Source organism: Phragmites australis, chromosome 10 (assembly GCF_958298935.1).
Source record: "Phragmites australis chromosome 10, lpPhrAust1.1, whole genome shotgun sequence".
Taxonomy (NCBI): domain Eukaryota; kingdom Viridiplantae; phylum Streptophyta; class Magnoliopsida; order Poales; family Poaceae; genus Phragmites; species Phragmites australis.
The window spans coordinates 27,628,119-27,650,001 of NC_084930.1; the positions used below are offsets into that span (position 1 = coordinate 27,628,119).

At 41.5% G+C, this 21,883-nt stretch overlaps 2 protein-coding genes across 5 annotated transcripts; both read right to left on the minus strand.

Moving 5' to 3' along the window:
- Window positions 1-4,356: 4,356 nt before the first annotated feature.
- Window positions 4,357-7,323, minus strand: LOC133930543 (uncharacterized). Of its 2 annotated transcripts, none has more exons than XM_062377203.1 (5): window positions 6,868-7,323; window positions 5,875-5,999; window positions 5,698-5,793; window positions 4,760-4,842; window positions 4,357-4,602 (listed from the first exon to the last, which is right to left on the minus strand). In XM_062377203.1, the coding sequence occupies exons 1-5, from the start codon at window positions 7,206-7,208 to the stop codon at window positions 4,498-4,500; spliced, it is 750 nt and encodes a 249-aa protein (XP_062233187.1). In that variant the 5' UTR covers window positions 7,209-7,323; the 3' UTR covers window positions 4,357-4,497. The 2 variants fall into 2 exon arrangements, with proteins under 2 accessions (XP_062233187.1, XP_062233186.1); XM_062377202.1 differs by having other exon boundaries at window positions 4,760-4,846; window positions 5,702-5,793; window positions 6,868-7,320.
- Window positions 7,324-8,531: 1,208 nt separating this feature from the next.
- On the minus strand, window positions 8,532-20,807 carry LOC133930544 (O-fucosyltransferase 15-like). Of its 3 annotated transcripts, none has more exons than XM_062377204.1 (10): window positions 20,320-20,807; window positions 19,926-20,015; window positions 19,716-19,812; window positions 19,517-19,578; window positions 12,284-12,372; window positions 12,048-12,168; window positions 11,835-11,978; window positions 10,405-10,733; window positions 9,985-10,225; window positions 8,532-9,559 (listed from the first exon to the last, which is right to left on the minus strand). In XM_062377204.1, the coding sequence occupies exons 1-10, from the start codon at window positions 20,587-20,589 to the stop codon at window positions 9,248-9,250; spliced, it is 1,755 nt and encodes a 584-aa protein (XP_062233188.1). In that variant the 5' UTR covers window positions 20,590-20,807; the 3' UTR covers window positions 8,532-9,247. The 3 variants fall into 3 exon arrangements, with proteins under 3 accessions (XP_062233188.1, XP_062233190.1, XP_062233189.1); XM_062377206.1 differs by having other exon boundaries at window positions 19,716-19,808; window positions 20,320-20,680; XM_062377205.1 differs by having other exon boundaries at window positions 19,926-20,011; window positions 20,320-20,441.
- Window positions 20,808-21,883: the final 1,076 nt, after the last annotated feature.

The following is a 21,883-nucleotide window of genomic DNA, read 5'->3' on the forward strand; positions in this document are numbered from 1 at the left end:
GATGATTTTCATAGAGCAGCAGGTACCACGAATATATGTGTTTTTTAATTGCTAACATAATTTGCTACTAACGTAGTACATGTATTAGATACCTTTACAGTTGCTTCTGTTGCGAACCCGGAGTGTCCACACGATTAAGGAATTGGACCCTCAATTCCACGAGCCACTCGCACGGGTAGGCTTACTACCTTTCGCTCTCATGATGACCGAAGCTCCCATGGCGGGTGGTGACAGGGCACCTCTCCCGCCAATTGAGGAACCACTGCCCACAGGTCTCGTCGACCAGTGGCGTCCTGAGACGCACACAATCCACTTTCCTTTTGGCGAGATGACCGTACCATTGAGGGACGTGGCCATGCTAACCGGGCTGCCAATTAGGGGTGCCCCGTTAGTAGCTTTGCGACCAGCGAAGAAACAGTGGAAGGGTTACGTTGAGGCCAGGTAATTATTTTTATGTACTGCAGTTCACATATTGTATAGCTATTCAAGCTTCATTGACCATCTGCATCTTATAGGTTTGGTGTGCCATATGACAAGAAGGATGTTGACCTTTCCATGTCCTAGATTCATGTGAGGCTACAGTAATACAACACCAGGTGTACTTGTACGTCCTGCTGGGAGGCATCATGTTCTGCAACACGGCAGGCGATTATGTCGTTCCCCACATTGTATGGTTAGCGAGTCAGCTCGCTTCACATCCTTACGAGCTAACATCTTACAGTTAAGGATCTGCTGTGCTGGCTGCCACCTACAGAGGATTGTGTGATGCAACTCAACGATCAACAAAGAAAGGATATCTGTGAATGCAGGACTGGGCATTCGTGAATGCCGAGCACATACAGAGGTGGACGGAGTCAGCCGCGGTGGATGTCATTGTTCCTTCTGGACAATACGATGATGACACCTACTGGGAGTACCTTTCGTGGTACCGTCCGCGCACGCGTGCCACCTTACTCAGCGGACATGTTGAGTCGGGCCCCAGATCGTTCCCCGAGAATCGTGCCCACCTTCTTTAGGTTGTGGTAGGTGATGCGATACTTATAACAATTTTAATTAGTTAAACCTCCGTATTACTAACATGCCCCTCATCTCATACAAACCGAAGAGGCGTACGCGATGCATACGCAAACGAAGCAAGCTTGTGGGGAACCAAGTGGGTCATCAACGCGAAGGGATCGAAACCCTCTCCGGGAGTACATGTGGACAAGAGGGTCCCGCTTCCTGTCCGCTATATGTGGTCTGGGTGGTTATGACCCACGGTTGAGGGGGTATGACGTACTAGCAATGGACCCGTCCCGTGCCTCCCATAGCAGGTGCTCGTGACGAACCCGTTCGCGCACAGTGATGAGAGGCACCTTCGGCTTCGGAACATCTTATGTCACGTTCCGGTGCTGAGGCTGAGGAGTGTACGCAGGTTTCTGAGCCCGAGCAGTGTACACTGGGTTCACAGGCCCCCCCAGTGGACACAACCTCCTCATACTACGATGACACCTCCACCTGCAGCTTTGATGCATCATGAGGACGTCGTTGATTGTACGCAGTAGACGGCTAGCTAGAGTGGTACACATGATTTTGACTGGGCTGCTGCAATGCAGGCCACAAGCTTCACCGGACAGTACCCCCAATATCCCGATGCACCTGGGGGTTCATAGTGGTACCAGCAGGACGAGCGTTCGGGACACCGGATTCTATTAGAGCACGTTTTAGGGGCGTCGACACTTCCGTATGAGGATCCATCATCATGGTATATGCAGGGCCGAGTTAGCGGGTCTGGATACACATTCGGTGGGGGTCACACAGGGCAGGACGATGATGACGATGGTCAAGGGGACACGAGACAAGGGCCGACGCAGGCCGCTGGGATGAGGGCCACACACCCGCCAGACGATTACACTCCTGGGGACTGCGTGTGTTATCGTCGTCATCGTTGAGGAGGCAACGCTATTGTTCGGTGTACTTATAATTCTTTATGACACATGTACTATTCACTATAATGTAATAGTCAGCCATATTATGTCTCATTCACTATTATTGCTGCCGTAATTACTTTTAATTTATCTAATGTTTGTCAAATAATTTTAGCATATAACTTTAATTTATCTAATGTTTGTAATAACCACACGACAGAGCTTTAAGCATTAAAAGACAACACTTCTGTCGTGAGACACCCTGACAACACCTCTATCGTGAGACACCCTTTAGATACTAAGTGACGGCACGACTCAGCTTTAACCATGAAATGATAACACCTCTGTTGTTAGTCTTTAGACATGAAGTGAACATACGGCGTAGCTTTAACTATGAAATGACAACACCTCTATCATGAGTCAGTCTTTAGACAAGAAATGACCACACGACGTAGCTTTAACTATGAAATGACAATACCTCTGTCGTGAATCAGCCTTTAGACAGGAAGTGAGCACACGACGTAGCTTTAACTATGAAATGACAACACATCTGTTATGGGTCATGCAATAGACACGAAGTAACTACACGACTCAACTTTCATAGGAATCCATGCCTCCATGCAAAGGCAACAATAACTCATGCTGAACTTTTGCAAAATAAAATGACCACACCAAGCAGCAGCTTTCGCAGGGAATCTCTGCAAAGCATCAGTGCCAGAACTTCTCCAGCTTTCACATAGAATCCTATGCTCTAGCCCCCAGCCACCATAAATAACCCCACCCTCATCCATGGATAGACTAGTCCATCCTCAGCTCTCTCAACTGTAATGTCTTACTCAGCTCCACCAAGCCCACCCAAGAAACATTGGGGGATTTTCATCCCCCATGGGTCGAATAGCCGATGTGCTTCTATAGCGACCCTTGTAGGCTTCGCGAGTCCCAGGACATCTCCTACACCTATAGGCTACGCTTCTTCATATGTGCTAACTATCAGTATGACAAGCCTCGACATATACCGTACGAGTATCCACCGGTATAGCGACATACATCACTCATGTGGTACTTTCCCTATGATTTCATGCACTGTCTTACTAATCTCTCATCTTCTTTCATTTGTCTAGTCTCCTTCACCTCTATGTGACTTCATGGAATGGCTAGATATGAAGCAAATTGATAACCAGAAGTAGTGGGTCCAAATGAGTATGCGGTAGAGGAAGGAAGCGTACGAACGCCGGGAGTACGAGCAATAGCAGGAGGAATTATGACTTAAACATCAGGAGGAGGAGCGCATGAGGAGGACAATGGAGGAGCGCGCAGCGGCTGAAGCTCGCGAGGATGAGAGGGAAAGGAAGCTGGAGATGGCCCGTCGCGCTAAAGCTTCGGGCCCCAATGCTCTGAGGAAGAGCAAATATCCCATATGCACTCAGTAGAGACCATCTTTTGTAATCCGGTCTATTTTTATTCCCTAAGGTATGTTACGTTTAGCAACGGCACGCTATTGAGTTAGTCGTTAGGCATCTCGTACATGCCAATATTTATTGTTGTCATCTCTTTATGGTTACTGTCCATTCATGCACCGACGAAAAATCTCATATCAAATGTAAAATTTATCGGTATATGTAATCTCTATGCCGGGTTATATGGTAATTATTCTTCATAACTATTAATGTTCGATAAATTAGAATTTATATTCTCCCAACGTTAATTCAAAGCAAAATTACCTTACAGAATTCTTTCCAACAAGATTTAATATTAATATGAAATGATAAAAAATATATAAATGAAACATTACAAAGGCTTAATATTAATATGATAACCAAGGATTTGTGCATATTAAATTATTTTTATTCAAATTGAATTAAGAAGAGAATATCACATAAAATGATAAAAATGCATATAAATAGAGCATTACAAAGGAATTCACTTTTTTACCAAATAACATAGGGTTGAAAACATTTTTATAAATTAGTACATCACATGAGAAGAATATTAGTGATTTTTTCTAGATTTTTGAGAATTTATTTGAGGCATTAAATATTGCTAGAATTTATAAAGTTGGCTTATTTGAAGAATTTTTATTAAATATTGGCTCATTGAATCAAACCGATTAAAATGGGTTGCTAGTGATCTCTAGTTTTCTCGTGAAAATATTTACAATTGTTGGACTATTTTTTAAAAAAAATCGTGAATACAACCGGACCAATCTTTTTTTAGTGTTTTAGTCTCAAAATCGGATTTTCGGATTTTAAGATACCGAATACAAGTACTATATTTATAAATATACCAATCTATTATCTATTTTGACAAATGTACCGAAGTATGTTACCTATTTTTTCATTTTTCCAATCTAAACATGTCATACAGTTTCGGACAACACTATCACAGAGTACCAATGTCAGTCGCTGAAAAAGGCTCTAGATATGCCTACATATAGGTTTAAGGCTTGACGAAGATAGAAGGGGCTGTACTTTATTCAATATATATGAACACGTGTCCGTTGCTTATACACAAACATACTGGAAAGGTAACGCGTACAACAATTGCAGAACTTGATATCGATGGACTCACGACAGCCTACCATAAATGTTGATCAGTTTCGCGGTGTCCTAGCGCCCAGTGCTCTTGAAAGCTCTCTAACAATGATAGATTTTTCTTTATCTCCTTCAAAATGCCATTTTCTGCGCATTTCTTCAGCCTGTAGTCACAGAATGTGGATATGCAGGTCAATATTGTCACAATAATCAGCAGGCCCAAAGCGAACTTGATTAAGACTGTAGTACAATGTACAAAGCGTAAATACAACGAGAACGTATCTAGCGAGAAATACAAGATGGGTAAAGAAGTTTCCTCACCCAGCTTCTTAATGGAGCTATTTGTTCTCTGATCATATCAGCTTGTGGTCGCACTGCATCCTTTCCTTTAGTCCTGACGTCATCTACCTGAAAGGGCATAACAGTGTTTATCGTGAATAGCAGGATGTTTCGTCTTTTTAATTGCTCCTTGTATTAAGGATTGGGCCCATATCAAATGCTCAATGATTTAGTTTATTGCCTTTTGTTTGTGCCAGGGAAAAACGAATCAAATTCGGTTTGCCCACACCAAAGTAACAGCAAAGGGGAAATTTGATTCGTCATTGTACTATTTTTCAAAAATTTCCAAACTCTTAGATAGATATCACTATTAGTGAATTGAAGAACCACTTAATATCCTCAAGGCTAACTCCCAATTGTTTTATGAAAAACCTTTTCCACAAGGTATTTTTAAAAGTAGGCCCCTCTTAACTTATTTCCAAAAAATGAATCTGCTTGCTGTGACACCATTGGGGGGATGGCAAATGAACTTTGCCACACTACGGATAGTTCAAACCTTATTTTCAAAAACGAACCCCACTTTCCATGGTGGCATGGCAAATGAGCCATGCCATGGCAAGGGCTGCCACACTATACCATGCTGGTAGTCGGTGGTGTGACAGACCTCATGTGCCACTTCACCAACGGTGGAGTGGCAGGGCAGATGTTACTAAAAAGGGATTAATGCTAAAAAAAGGTATCATCTCTACACTGGATATGAAACTTTGACCACTCAAGCATGACAGGATTTATTTTTCTCATTTCTGTGCAATGTGGAAACTCATAAGCAAGTGGAGTGCTTGTAACAGAATTCAGAGTAACAATTGAGCACCATATAAGTCAGCAATTTTCCATATGATGAGCATATCCAGAACTGAAGACAGGGAAGACAAATCAATTAATATGTAAATTAAGAAATAATGTTAGGGAAAAAACAAAACTTACTGAATGTAACTGTAGCTTATCCGCTGTGTACAATAGTACAGCTGTTGCTCCTCCGAACACCAAAATAGTCGCAGCAACAAATGCCTTCCCAACTGTAACAATTTAAAATGAGAGCAACCATTTTCAAGAACACTACAATTACAAATATTGTGGCAGCTGGCAAGCGAATATACTCTGTGAGTATCCAGCAATTACGGCCTTCAATTTCTCAGGATCCATGGGAGGTGGGTTCCTATCCCGACGCCTCTCGTTGGCTGTTGACACTGAGTAGTGAGGCTGCTCATTTGGAAGCTGCCATCTGCAAACAAAACCACAACACACACAGAAAGTATTAAATGCTAACATGCTACGGAGACCAGAAAAGGTTTTCTTTTTGCACGTCCTGAATGTTGAAGCACATGGTAACAATTTGAAATCCCTATGCCCACCATTTTGCATGCAACCTACAGCCGTTAGACATATATTGTTCCTTCACACATATCTATGAGTACACATCTATGTAATCAGTTGCATCCCTACCGGACTAGATCCCCCTTGATAAGTGCTTCTGGTGAAATTCATGAACACTTTGCATCAACTTTTACAACTATAAAATTCAATTTTAAATTCATAATTGTGCAGTACTTTTTTTACTTAGTCCTTTAAATACCTATAGTTGTATCAGGCTAACAGCTCAAAACAGTTTTGTGTTTGCAATTCACAATGAATACTAGCCAGCACAATCAATGCTAATACTAGCCAGCTCATATAACCAATTGATCAAGCTCTACATTACGAACTGGTCCGTACAAATCATATATAGCTCAATGCATCAGTGGTATAAATCTATCTGGAAACCATTTTCATACGCAAGCAAATCCATCACCTAATGCGAGCCTCGTTCCATTATAATGTGCATATGTTGCCTTACATGCGATTTTTTTCCACTCCACGCTTACTAACAATTACTTGATCCCGTCAAAATATGCATCTTGTATATTCACAAATGCACAATCGCAGAATTGCTGGCTCGTGACTCCAACTCCAAGCATGAAGCACGAACGATCGGGTACAAAATTGACCAGTGCAGCACAAAGGCTTACACCCGCGCGCCCGGAATTCAGAACTGCTCCAACTGACAAAATTGGAGCAAAAGAGCTTAAGAGCGTGGGGGTGAAAGGCAATACCTTTTGGGGCCGAAGGTGGCCTGCGGCAGCGAGACGTAGGAGCGGAGCGGGTTGAGCGCGTCGGGGGACGCGCCTGCGACCTCGCCGCCGCCCGGCGGGAGCGCCCAGCGGGAGGACGCGGAGAGGGAGGGCTCGGCCGGAGGAGGAGTGCCCTTGATGGGCACGGAGTGGCGGAGAATCTCCGGCAGCACGTCGGGCGACGGCTGCGCGGACGCCGACGCCGGCCCGGGCGCGGAGCCTGGGGCGGGGAGCTTCTGCGCGAGGCGGCCCGCAGCGTTCTTGGACTCCTGGAGGAAGTAAGAGCCCTCCTTGGCGGCGAGGCGGCCGGCGAGGAAGCTCATCGGTCTCCGGCGCGGTGGCCTGGTTCGGCCGCTTGAGGCAGTTGATCGAACAGGTGGCGTGTCGCGGGGTTTGGGCCTTGGGGTTTGCGAGGAAGATCGGGGCTGTATGGAGCTGGTGCGGCCGCCGCGGGCAACAACGGAGTAACGTAAGGAGTGACGTGGACGGGAGCGTGGCCACACTGGGCCGTGGTCAACCCCTCCAGCTTGGCCGGCGAAACCGAAATCCAATTCATACTACACCCTCCGTTTTTGAATAATTGACACTTTTGACTAAAATTTTGTTTACAAATACTTGACAATTCACATTTTCCAATGCATATTTTCTTATACTTTCCTAAAATATCCTTACCATATTGTCCACCTTTTACCTCGTTACACGTGCGTTATGTATTATTGAGAGGTAGTTTGGTCCAATTTTATTTAACCAATGATTGTCTAGGTATACGTGTTTAGTCAAAATTGTCAAGTATTTAAAAATAGAGGAAATACCTCCGTCCATTGGTGTAATGTGCATTTTGATACAAAAAGGCTTCAAAAATATATTTTGACATCTAATTTCTCTTGCAATATACTATCAATCGATACAAAATCAATTAAATACAGATACAGATACGAATCAATTGATATAACTTTTATAAACATTCGTATATTTTAACTAATTCTTAATCAAAACTTTCAAATTTGATTTTTTTTTTCTTTTCAAATCAAAATACGTCTTAATTGATGGATGGAGAGAGTACTTTCGTTATTTCCTCTCGTACCATTCTAACTGTTGTATATACCTTCTGTCAGAAAACAACTGTTGTATATGCAGACTTCCGTACCAGCGTGTTCTCATCCCCAAATGGAACCCTCGATCTAAATTTAAAAGTAAAGAGAAAACGAAATAAAGAAATAAATTGTTGGACGCAGTCACGTCTTGGACAACAAATCGTTTCATCTAAACACTCCTTCCCCTTCCACAAGATAGCATTGCCCAATTTCTTTGCCTTGGTCAACAAGTCCTTTTGCCGCATCAGTTAACAACAGCTGCTCTTCCCAGAGAGGATTAAGCTCTATCGGCCAACTTCTGATAGCAGTAGCTTCTCAAATTATTGGCATCCATCAAGAACTCTGTGAGGCTGATGTGTGGCGACAGCCATGGTAAACTTCAAATGAGCCTGCCTGAACAATCTCGCTTGTAGATCAGATCAGAAGAACAATATCAGATCCTCAAGGACTACATACAAAATATTCCTTTCAATAACATTTCTTCCAAGATCAAACATCAGGTGTTTCTGAGCTTCACGACCACGCATCGGACAAAAACCATGAAGCAACAAGTTTGTCTTTGGATGAATAGAATTGGTGAATTAGCCAACAGAGCTTTTGCCATAATATAAACTTACAACATTGCTATGTACGGTTCGTATGGTACAACACTACTCCATGAATAAAAGAATGGGGAAAAAAGGAGGCGAGATGCCACCTGACCCCATCAAATGATGCCAAACCACAATGGAGATGGCATACTCGCTTCACATATATCCGGCACTTTGATGTTTTGAATGATAATCTGGGTATAATTGAGGCACTCTTGAGACTAGGAAAGCTGTCTCCTGCCCAACATAATATAATTGTTTCCTTTGGTCGATGCAGAATTGCTTAACTGACTCCTATAAAAATATGGCAGCACTGCGGTCCAGATGCAAATTTAGTCCCCACTCCCCAGTCCACTTCCATCACACAGGAGACAAGAATCCGCCAAAGAATTAAATCCAGCACAATGTTTAGTTGATAAGGGCAGTTGTCAATTGAACGAAGCTAGTCAGCTACGCCAGGACCAATTAGAATTTAGAATGTGCAATTGCTCTTCTCATACACGTAAGAGCTCAATCACTTCATTTTCCTAATTTCATTCCAGCAGTACTTCAGGAGCAAGAGATATGTCCAGATGTCAGCTGAAGCGCAAACAAACTAGCTTTGGATGCCTCATATTGCTATAGCCACTCTTCTCAAGATAAGTATCTGTATATGCACAACAAACTATCAAATAAGTCTCAGTGCTCTGTTCTGCACATACACTCTAGACATCGTGGATGTCTAAATATGCTTCTTGCAACTGGCCTCTCATGAACTTGCTTAGTTTGCTGTATGAGTTTTATGACTCTAGTTTCGAATTCCTTCCACTCAATCGTGGCATTTTTCACAAGTATGCTGGCAAGCCGGCGCTTGTTTGGTCTTATTGTGGGAAGGTCTCCACCACCGTAGTACATGCGGTAGCCTTGCACAAGAGAAGAGAACTGACTTCCTGGGTCAGTCATAGCAAACGCATCGGCTGCTGCACATGCAATAAAGTCCAGGGCTGCTAACTGCAATTGGTAGGAGTACAAAGAAATTATTCAAATCAGGGTAACCAGAACTTATAAGATGCAAATGTAAATTAGAAAATGTCATATTCCATCTCTTCTCCTGTATGTCATTCCAGTGGTAACTGGTTTGCTGCCCACATGAATTACTTTTCGGTTGAAGGCCAAATACAAAATGAGCACTTTCCTGGCATTGCACATGTTACCCTTTACATATCTGATCACAGTGTAGACTAGATCTAGATAATTCTTATGTTCTTGGACTGAATACAATCAGTCAGTCAATGGACAAAGTAGTAGGTAACGGCTACCTGATGATTCTATCTAGATGCTTACTTTATTTATGTTATTGCGTGCTAACACTGTTCATAAATATTTTGTACCTAGATCACACAAGGGATAAAACAAAATATTTCGCTGAAATTTACCTGAGATGAGAAGTTCCTAAATGGTTCGAGCTCCGATGGAGAAAGAAGGGTTTCTTTAGTCACTAAAGAAGGATAAAGTCGACTTATGGCAACCATCCTCTGCCTCCCTCCATAAATTTCAGCACCTGCAATGTATATATTTGTTCTGCGCTTGAAACCAAGAGCAGTAAGCATAAGCACAACCTCTTCAGGTGCAAGCGGGCATTTGCCTTCAGACCGTAAGAAAGCAGCAGAGGGCAACCTAAAATGATATGGTACTGTCAGAAACACTTATCGTTAAGTAGCACCAGATCAATAATAGGATGGTATTTTGGTTTGCATGACTCATTTTTCCCGACATAGACAGGAAAAAAGATCATTTATGTTCATGTAAATGAAAAATGGGAGAAAATTTGCTGATATATAGAACCGCACGCATACTTTGTCGTCTTCTTGAGTTCTGTCAGAGCAGGAAAGTGAATTTGGCGATAAGCCTCTAACTCATCTTCCTCATCTTTTCCACCGCCAAAGTAACACAATGAGTATGCAACCATATCGATCTCGAACCTGAGATGAACTGCCAGATATTTGGATGCATTACTCATGTTCCCACCAGGGACAGATTTGACGGCAAACTGGCCTAAAAGATTATTCTCCAAAGGTGACGAATGGGGCCTATGGCCATGCAACCTCTCTACAAGCAGTGCACCAGTTTCTTGTATCTTGTGTACAAAACGAAGAGCATGAAAATTACATCTGCATCGCAGTTTCTGTGGAACAGTATGTGTACATTTATACAGTCAGAGCATACACTTGATACTTTTCCTTGGAACAAACCAAGGAGATGACAACAGCAGCAAGGTAACCAATATTCATCTAACGTTACAACTAAAAAAAAGGTAAGGATAATCAATTCATCATATAAGTTACACTACACTGTTTTACACTAGTGTAATCTATTCAGCTACAAAGCAAAAAATTAGCCACCACATGAACTTTCACTTAGCCCGTGGGCCAAGAAAAGAAGTATGAGAGATTGATATTTGGTTATATAATTTAAGAGTTTACCTTATTTTCTTTTGAACTTATCCTTTTTGTTTCAAGCCAAACGCTTTTGTACCCTTATGGGATGTCACCCTACACACATGTCGGTTGATTATGTATTGAGATTCCTGCTAGGAGAGAGAATGAGTGCATTCACTCCTCTGCGGTAGGGAGACATCCCACTAAGAATACAAAAACCACTTCCACGTTCTAGAATGAGTTAGAGCATGAAACTTGACCAGTTGAGCACAAAATATACTATATTCACTATTTATGTTTCCCAACTTCTTTTGCACTTTGCCAAAAGCCATAACTTTACATGGAAATGATACTTTGGACTAGATAATAACCAATGATTATAGCTTTTTCATTGAATCTTAAGAAGAATGTATCAACAATCCATGTCCATGCAGTGTCACAGCTGTGCCAAAAGGGGAAAAGGACTTTCAAGTCCAACATTACACTATTTTCTGCCCCAGTAAAAGTACAAATGCATTCTAGAGTGAAACAAATTCAAGAAAATCAGGGGACTTTTGACTTGCATTGAAGCTGTGCAAGTAAATGGTTACCCCTCCAGTCAAAAGTAAGTATTGTGCTAGAATGGGTGCAGTCAAACTTTTGGTTTTAATAAACAGTATCTTCATCAATATATTAACAGGCAACATGAAAATGATATTAGTAGATTTGTCTCAAAAAAATGCTTTCATAATACATGTTATTAGATTCTACAGATATATTACAAATAATAAACTGGTGACCAAAAATGATATTACAGAGACCATGTCAATGTCCAAAATGAACTTACTTGTGACTGGTGGGAGTAATACCTGAAGGTCAGAAGGTATTGGATCAAAAGATAAGCGATTGCCAAATCCTATAAAGTGGACAACTCTGTTCTTCAATAAAATTGGCAGTATTTTTTTCACGTATAAACTTGGTTTTGCCTCTTTCATGACATCCGTATCATTTACCTACAGAAGAATAAGAGTTAGGCAATAACGAACTTAGAGCTTTACACAAAACTGAGATTGATTACTTACAAGGCTACCAATTGCCTCCAAGTTTAATGATTGCAGCTCTACCGGAAGATCCTTTACAATCCGAATATCAGATTTCAAATAACTGATGAAATAATCCTCCTGATATATATCGCCAAACTGGCTAAGATGTTGAATTTAATTTGTCACTTACGGAGAACAAATGATTAGTCATTGAGACAAGCTATCTGAACATCAGAAATAATCCAAAGTTGTGTTTAGGAAACAATAATGTATACCTTTTGTCCAGCCAAACATTACTGTACAAGAATTTCGGGATGACAAGAGTTGCATTGAGCATTCGAGAGATCGTAACAGCATTACAGATCTGTTAAATAAACTCAAAACAAGTGATCAAAGGCAATGGCATAGATAATTATAAACACAAGATCGAACACAATATATATATATATATAGGGCGCTGCTATTCTTAGCGCTGCGCGTTGAATAGCTATTTAGCGCCCCAGGATACCCCGCGCCCCGATCGTAGATTCGCTCGGGAAATCCGCTCGAAGCCGTAAAACTTTCGACCGCAGCCGTATATTTTGCTTCCGTAACCGTATGAAGAGCATATTTGGTCCGTTTCGATCGGGAAAACATTTTTTAGCCGTAAAACTTTCGATCGCAGCCGTAAATTTGCTTCCGCAACCGTATGAAGATGTCCTTTGGTCAGGGAACCGTATAACCATAAAATAATTTTTGTTGAGAACGAGTTGATTTCCAGATTTTTAATCGTACACAAAACAATCAGGGAACCGTATAACTTAGATTGGCCAGTAGTAAAATATACATTTATGAACCATATATGAATCATACAGAGAGCCGTAAATCATATTGTTATGAAGCGTAAAATTTAATTTTATGGTAACGAGTGATCTTTCGTACACATAAACATATTCAAAGTATCCATGTAACCATAAATCAATTATGATTAAATCATTCGTGCTTTTATTTTTCGGAGTCGTAGCCATTTAAAAGGGCTCCATTCAATTTAGATTGTGACCGTAACTATAATTAATTTAATACGGTACGCTGCTGTTGTTATTTACGAAGGGCGTTATGAGGGGGAAACAAAATGGGGCCATTCACGGGATGACGGTTGGGCCAATAGGGGGAGGTTACATGAAAATAGAAAGGCCTCAAGGAAAAACCGGCCAAATCAAATGGAGAATTAATCGGGGGATTGCGGAAAAGGATTAGGGTTGGAGGTTCATCCGAGTGTATGCCATGGGACGACACCATGAACACAACGTTGTGCGTAAGCAGCGCCAGAGAGAGACGATCTCTATGCAAAGCAATATACCCACGTGCCCTTCACCCGTCACGACGCAGCAGTTTGTGCGATCTGATAATGACCGCAGCAACTTCTGTGCTCGAACCACGGCTGCGTCTCAACCAACTCCCTAGAGGACGATCGACCTGACAGCTCGGATGTCGATACCTTCTCATGCATCGGATACAAGGACACCTCCATCAACACTGGCGCCGGAAGAGATGGCAACACCTGAGGAGGGTCTAACATTTACTCACGTAAGTTCATTGGGTTTACTGCATTTCGATTGCCAAAGTCGTATTGTTGTATATTTCTATACATCAATGTAAATCCATATACACAGACATAACCATTTTCCAAACATACAGTGAACCGTAAAACATAATTTGACTAACCATAAAATATAACATGAAGAGAGCTGATTATTTCATACTGATAACCATATTCAAAGCCTTCAAGTGACAGTAAAACATATGTTTCCCAACCATATATCATCTTTTGATGATGACAATGGTTATGCTATATTGAATAAATTGTTACAATGACATTGTTGTTACTAATTGATACTTTAGGGAGACAATGTGGATGAATCCATTATACCGTGAAAGAATAAAATATATATGGTTATATTATCTAGTTCAGTACGGTTATGTGTGGGTTCGGCGTCAACATGACTGTCAAAGGTATGTTAGACGTATACGACCATATATAATATAAAATTACGGTTGGGAATCGATTCAGTTAATTGCCACGTTGAATCGTTAAATAAGAAAGAAATATACGGTTGAAATATGAATGGAACACGGTTGCGGTTGTTTTGATCTGGTTGCTATATGGTTACGGTTATAAAGATTAAATAATTACGGTAAGGATATAATACATAAACGGTCGTAATAACATAAAATTTTATGGTCGTAATAATTGCTGGATTACGATTGCGGGTTGGTTGGCGGGGTTTCGCGAGTTTGGTCTGGGTGGGGGGGGGGTGGGGGGTGGGGGCGGGGCGCGGGGTGGTTCGGGGCTGGTCTAGGTCGGGGGGGGGCGGTGCGACCGGTGCGTTGAATAGCTATTTTTAGCGCAGGGAGTAGAATAGAGAATATATATATATATATAGGGCGCTGCTATTCTTAGCGCTGCGCTAAGAATAGTTATTTAGCGCCCCGGCCTTCCCGCGCCCCGATCGTAGCAAGGCTCCAGCGATCACCCGCAACCGTAAAATTGTCGTTCGCAACCGTAAAATTGATATTCGTAACTGTAAAAACACAGTGTTGGTCCCTGATTTTTAACGTATTGAGTTCTGGCGAGCACCTTGCAACCGTAAAACACAGGATGATGAGCCCGCAACCGTGAAAACCCAGTATTCGTAACCGTAAACTCTATGACTTTAACCGTAGAATTCCGTATTGCAAGCTGTATAATGACAAGCTTTTTATGGTTACATCAGAGAACATACTACTTGAAACAAAGAATGTTATCCATGTCGCATAACAGTGAAATATTGCATAGTTCCTACACTTGATTATGTTCCTTCAAATACATGATTTCAGGATTGTGCCGAGAAGATCCGACCTACTGGATTATACATTTGCAGTTACTGCATAGATCAAAACAGAGATAAAATACAACATTAGAATCTGCTCCATTGAAGAAGCCCAAAATTGACTAATCTAGCCAACAACTACATGTAATGGATCGATCAAGAAACCATGCCCGATTTACAGAAAACCAACAAAAACAATAGACCTAATTAGTCACATCTGCTCAGATCCATTACATGGGCGAGCCACTTCAACTCATATCCACGCCCTTCACTCAGAAGTCAGATCCGCACTGATGGCTACCGGATCAAGAACGTTTGCCGGTGCTTCGCATCATGAGGGTGGCCAGCAGGGCCTGCGCGGTGCTTGTCCTACTAGTTGGAGGAAGAGGAAGACGCCTCATGCATTACGGTTGCAGGCTAGGCTGGGGAGCAACGTGTTGGTTAGTGGGGAGGTTACATATGTACGGTCGTAATGAATAAGAATTTATTTATAGGAAACAATGCATTTAATGGTAACGTCCAATCGTAAAATAATGAACAGATATACGGTTATAATAACAAATGAACTACGGTTGCGGGCTGGGTGTCTGGTTGGCGGGGTGGTTCAGGAGATCAGGGTCGGAGGGCGCGCGAGGCCAGGGTGTTAAATAGCTATTTTTAGCGCAGGGAGTAGAATAGACAATATATATATATATATATATTCTGCAGGTATGCTCACTGTAGTTCATATCTGCGCACACCCCACAAGTTGTAACTCACAGTGTTTCGGGTTGTAACTGAGGGATGTGCGCAGTGCGAATAGCAACTGCGCATAGACGCATAATGTATATGTGTGTGTGTGTGTGTATGCGTGCGTGCGTGCGTGTATGTATCTATGTATATGTATATGTATATGTATATATATATATATATGTATATTGTCTATTCTACTCCCTGTGCTAAAAATAGATATATATATATATATATATATATATATATATATGTATGTATGTATATTGACATTTACTTTATATCTGCTTCTGCTTCTATGTATATATATATATTGTCTATTCTACTCCCTGCGCTAAAAATAGCTATTTAACACCCTGGCCGCGCGCGCCCTCTGACCCTGACCTCCTGAACCACCCCGCCAACCAGACACCTAGCCCGCAACCGTAGTTCATTTGTTATTGTAACCGTATATCTGTTCATTATTTTACGGTTGGACGTTACCATTAAATGCATTGTTTCCTATAAGTAAATTCTTATTCATTACGACCGTACATATGTAACCTCCCCACTAACCAACACGTTGCTCCCCAGCCTAGCCTGCAACCGTAATGCATTAGTTATTGTAACCTTATATAGGTTCATTTTTTTACCGCTAGACGTTACCACCACCTGCAACCGTAAAAAACACAGAGACGCTCCCCGCAACCGTAAAATCTCGACCACCGTGAATAAAAAAACGAAACCACCCCCTCTTTCCTCCTATTTCATTCCAGTTTCCATCCCATGTCTCTCTCCTATCCAACTCTCTCTCATACCCAATGCTCAAATCTTGATCCAGATCGGCGGCGGCGACAGTGACGATGGATGCCAAGAAGGCCATGATGCACGCAGATGTGGATGTTGGATGCACTGGTGGCAGCCCCCATGGGAGGTCGCATCTAGCCTCCTCCCTCGTCGAGTGTTGCCCACGCGTAGGGGAGTGGCGGGCACAACAAGATTGGGCATGAGGCGTCTTCCTCTTCCTCCAACTAGTAGGACAAGCACCGCGCAGGCCCTGCTGGCCACCCTCACGATGCGAAGCACCGGCAAACGTCCTTGATCCGGTAGCCATCAGTGCGGATCTGACTTCTGAGTGTAGGGCATGAATATGAGTTGAAGTGGCTCGCCCATGTAATGGATCTGAGCAGATGTGACTAATTAGGTCTATTGTTTTTGTTGGTTTTCTGTAAATTGGGCATGGTTTCTTGATCGATCCATTACATGTAGTTGTTGGCTAGATTAGTCAATTTTGGGCTTCTTCAATGGAGCAGATTCTAATGTTGTATTTTATCTCTGTTTTGATCTATGTAGTAACTGCAAATGTATAATCCAGTAGGTCGGATCTTCTCGGCACAATCCCCAGCACTGCAGGCTTTGTTACATATCTATCCTCCTCTCCTCCTCAGGCAGACATGGTGACAGGGACACCCACGGCAAGGGTGATGATGGCGGCAACAACGTACTACAGTCATCCATAAAGATATTAGCGTAGAATTTAGTAGTGCTGACTGTAGAATCCAATACATGTACTAATATCATCTATTAGTAGCTATTGTGTAATATTCATTATTATTACAATACATAATTTAGTAGTACAATTCCTGAAATCATGTATTTGAAGGAACAGAATCAAGTGCAGGAACTATGCAACATTTCACTATTATGCGACATGGATAATATTCTTTGTTTCAAGTAGTATGTTCTCTGATGTAACCATAAAAGGCTTGTCATTATACGGCTTGCAATACGGAATTCTACGGTTAAAGTCATAGAGTTTACGGTTACGAATACTGGGTTTTCACGGTTGCGGGCTCATCATACTGTGTTTTACGGTTGCGAGGTGCTCGCCAGAACTCAATACGTTAAAAATCTGGGACCAACACTGTGTTTTTACAGTTACGAATATCAATTTTACGGTTGCGAACGACAATTTTACGGTTGCAGGTGATCGCTAGAGCCTTGCTATGATCGGGGCGCGAGAAGGCCGGGGTGCTAAATAACTATTCTTAGCGCAACGCTAAGAATAGCAGCGCCCTATATGGTTATATATATATATAGAGAGAGAGAGAGAGGAAAACTAGTCTGTAATCCCGGGATACATACTCCCTATTATGGTATACCACATAAATGAACTGGATATACTCCTTTTATCACTATGAGTATACTTATATACTAATTCTAAGGTACTTCAATGTGAACTACATGAAAAAAATGAAAAGTCTATCAATTTTAATAGATTTTGATAATACCTTTATATTTGTACATAAAATGTAATATACTAAAAAATATATATGTGAACCACCTAAAAAGGTATACATACCACTCGAATGATTTTATATACTCGCATGTTCCATGTACATACTATTTATCACATGAGATACTTCTTATGTTATAAAATAAGTATGTGGGAGTACATACTCTCGAGAGTACCAAATATAGGAACACTAGTCTGTACTCTCGGGAGTACATACTCCCTATTATGATATACCACATAAATGAACTGGATATACTCCTTTATCACTATGAGTATACTTATATACTCATTCTAAGATACTCCGATGTGAACTACATAAAAGAATTGAAAAGAAATCCATCAATTTTAATAGATTTTAATAATACCTTTATATTTGTACATAAAATGTAATATACTAAAAAAATATATGCAAACTACCTAAAAAAATATACATACTACTTGGATGATCTTATATACTCACATACTCCATGTACGTACCATTTATCACATGAGATACTCCCTATGTTATGAGATACGTATATGAGAGTACATATTCCCGGGAGTACCAAACATGCTTCCTATATATATGTATGTATGTATATGTATATATGTGTGTGTGTGTATATATGTATATATATATATATATATATATATATAATTAGACTGGAGCCCCCTACAAGCAGATTGTTCAGATGAAGCTAACAAAACTTAAGGATGCGTCCGGAATTAGATCAAACAGAAGCATATGTAGCACCACCAGTCTCTGCCTTATGCAGTCAATCACTCCATATGAGCCCAATATTAAGCAAATATCTTGAATTAGGATTCATGGAAATAGGAATTCATGTCATCCTTAGCACAGTTCTACTAATGCAGTCAGCCTAACTTTTTATAAACTGCGTAAAATTTGGAAAGAGAGTGATACTGGGATAGTTGAAGGATAATTCACAATCTCACACACAATTTCTTATTTGGAACACAAGCTCTATTCATTTGTGAAGCCCATAAAATAAGGCAATGTTAAGGTAAACATCCACCAGGAGGATAGCCGAGCGGAGTCAACTGCTAATCAAGAGATTAGACCATAGATTGGGGAGACAAAATATTAGGGAAGACTAGACTAATTCTTTTTTGCTTGATTACAATGATGTGCGGCTGCCCCTTTATATAAAGAGGGAAGATTACAATCCTAAATCAACTCCAAATCCTAACTTACCAAACTTATCTCAGATTAAATTGGAAACTAAATCAAACTTATCTCATAACCAAATAAAATCCAACTTCTACCAAACTTATCTCCTAATTAAATGGCAAGCCTTGATCTCCTGCCATAACATCTACTAAGTTCGTGATACAGTACCGCATGTGCTACTGTTCACGTTCGTGATACAATATTTCCAGCACATAACAGGCACTGTGATATTATTTATCATTATTCATATTATGAATCAACCCAGATAAAGTCAGCGCTTACACAAACCATAACCCTGCTAACTTACACAGGTAAAAGAGACAAACTCCTTTTCTTACTATCTATCTACATGCAACAACCGCACATAAATCATCTCTATACACGAGAATAAAAAAAGTAGTGCCAGAATCTTTGGGGAATATGGTTGAATATATATTTGATATTTTGATGCCACACAATTACTTAGGACTACTGGACTACTCACCGCAACCCTTTGCTGGTTTATGCCACCATTTGCACTGATCATGATGTAACCGTTGGTTCCCTCTTCATTTATGAAAAGGATGGAAGTTACAAAAACAAACCAGTGAAACAAAATATGAGGAAAACAAGGAAAAGAAACCAATATAAGTATCAGAATAAATGCACACTGGCAACAAAGGGTAACGTAAACTGATAATTACCTGATGCTTCCCAATCCCTTTGGTCAGAACAAGGTCTCCACATAGTTGCATTTATTGGCTCTTTCCACAAATCGTTAGGTTCCGGCCTAGCTTCTGCCTAGGTAAGCGGCAACACATATTACTGATGACATATTCCAATGCACATATAAGTGCAATATGTGAACTAATTGTGAATATGAAAAGATCATTTAGCTGCATTATGAATGTTACCTCTGCCAGGGCATGGGCTGCCAAAGCAAGCAGCCGGGTGAGCATAACCCTGTGAGGCCTCTTCCCCTTTCCAGCGCCAGCCACCTCTTCCTTCAAACATTTCCACAATGAAAATTATGCCTCAGCAATTTTGTTACAAAAATGTACTAAACCCAGTACCATTAACGGACAGCTTCTACAAAAAGGCAATTTTCATGGCATTCCAGACTTACATTCTCAATAGTATCACTATAGGTCCAAGCCATGTAGCGAAAAGGAAGCAACAAATGACACAGATACGCCTTCGACTAACCTAACCATTCTAACTGCTAATTACTGACCAATTACTAAAGGATCACAGCAACGAGGCACGCATTAGTCACTAGAGGAACCAGCCACTCAGCCACCCCATTACCAGACTCGACAGCGACGAGTTGCCGGCGCCGGCGGCTGACCGGGGCCGGTGGCGGCGGAGGCGGAAATGCGGGCGCGCGGCGGGGTCCTGGAGGCGGGAGAACATCCACCAGTTCATGACGAAGAAGAAGGCCACAAGAGCGCACCACGCCAGCAGCCCCCGCGGGCGCCGCCACCCCCTGCGCTGCTGCCGCCGCCTCACCCGCGGCAGGGGGGCAGCCACTGGGGAGCTCGCCGCCGCCTGCAGCGCCAGCGGAGCCGCCTCGGGCATTCCGGCGCCGGATTTGGATCTCGACGAGAGGGGTTCGGTGAGAATCGAGCAGAGCAGGGGTTGCGGAGTGGCTCGCCGGATGCCGCGATCGCCGCGCGGATTAATTTAAGCGGCGGGTGTGATTGAGATTTGCGAGGCTAATTTTGTGCAGGAGTGTGTGCTCTGCAGATCGGGGAAAGAAAACGGTGATTGGTTGGGTCATGCAGGCGTGGGCGTGGCAGGGAAGGAAGGAAGCTGAGCGGCGGTCACGTGCGGCGCGTGTGCGTTTTGGAACTGTAGCTTGCAACGGTCAGGGTGTGTTTGGATGCGTAGAATTATGAAAAAAAAATTGTTTGATTATCTTTATTTATTGTGGCAGCTTAATTTAATAGGTGTAAATAGATAGTTTTATTATGTCGTAGTCTGGCTTAGCTTACGAAGACTCTGCATCTATTTATATAGACAGATTTACTTATCAGTTTCACAAAATCATTTTTATAAAAATTATCAATTAAACTCTTAACTCTTATATCTGTCACGTGGCCTCAAATTCAGTCACTCAAACAAAAACTTACCTCAGCTTATCCATACAAATACAACTAACAAAATACTCTTCTTTTCAACAAATATGACTCCACTTAATCTATTTCCTCTCGACCTATTTATACGATATAGTTCTATAAAACCTCATCGAAAAACCAAACACACCGCAAATTAATCTCTATAGTATATTTCCTTTGACCTGACTTTGTCATTTGCCGCATGGAAACACCAAAGTACCACACACAGGAGTGTACCAAGAGATAAGTAGAGATCAGAAGAACTTAAGGCTAAGGATTAAAAGATGACATCTTCGGTTAGATCCGTTAACATACTCTATTTTTCATGTTCAAATGTGTTGCTTCAGCAGTAATATCGTAAGAAAGGATTCAAGAAATACCTAAATTTATTTCTTATTTACTAGTGACTGAACAAAATAATAAGATTTTGATGAAAAATCACGAGTCCCGTCCAAATAGTTTAAGTCCACTCCTAAAAGTAAATACAACTAGATATGATAATCAAAATAGAGGACATAGACAAGGTCACAGACGTGGATCTGGATGTGGTCGTGATTATGGATTTGGGTGTAGCCATAGTAGAGAAAATTATGGTGTTCAATTCAAAAACCCAGTCAATTCTCACAAAAGACAAGAAAAGTGAGATAAAGAGAAATGGTGAAATAACTGAAAATGCATATCACCGTTGTGGAGGAAGAACTCAGTGGGCACGTAACTGTCATATACCAAAATACCTTATCGATCTATATCAAGAA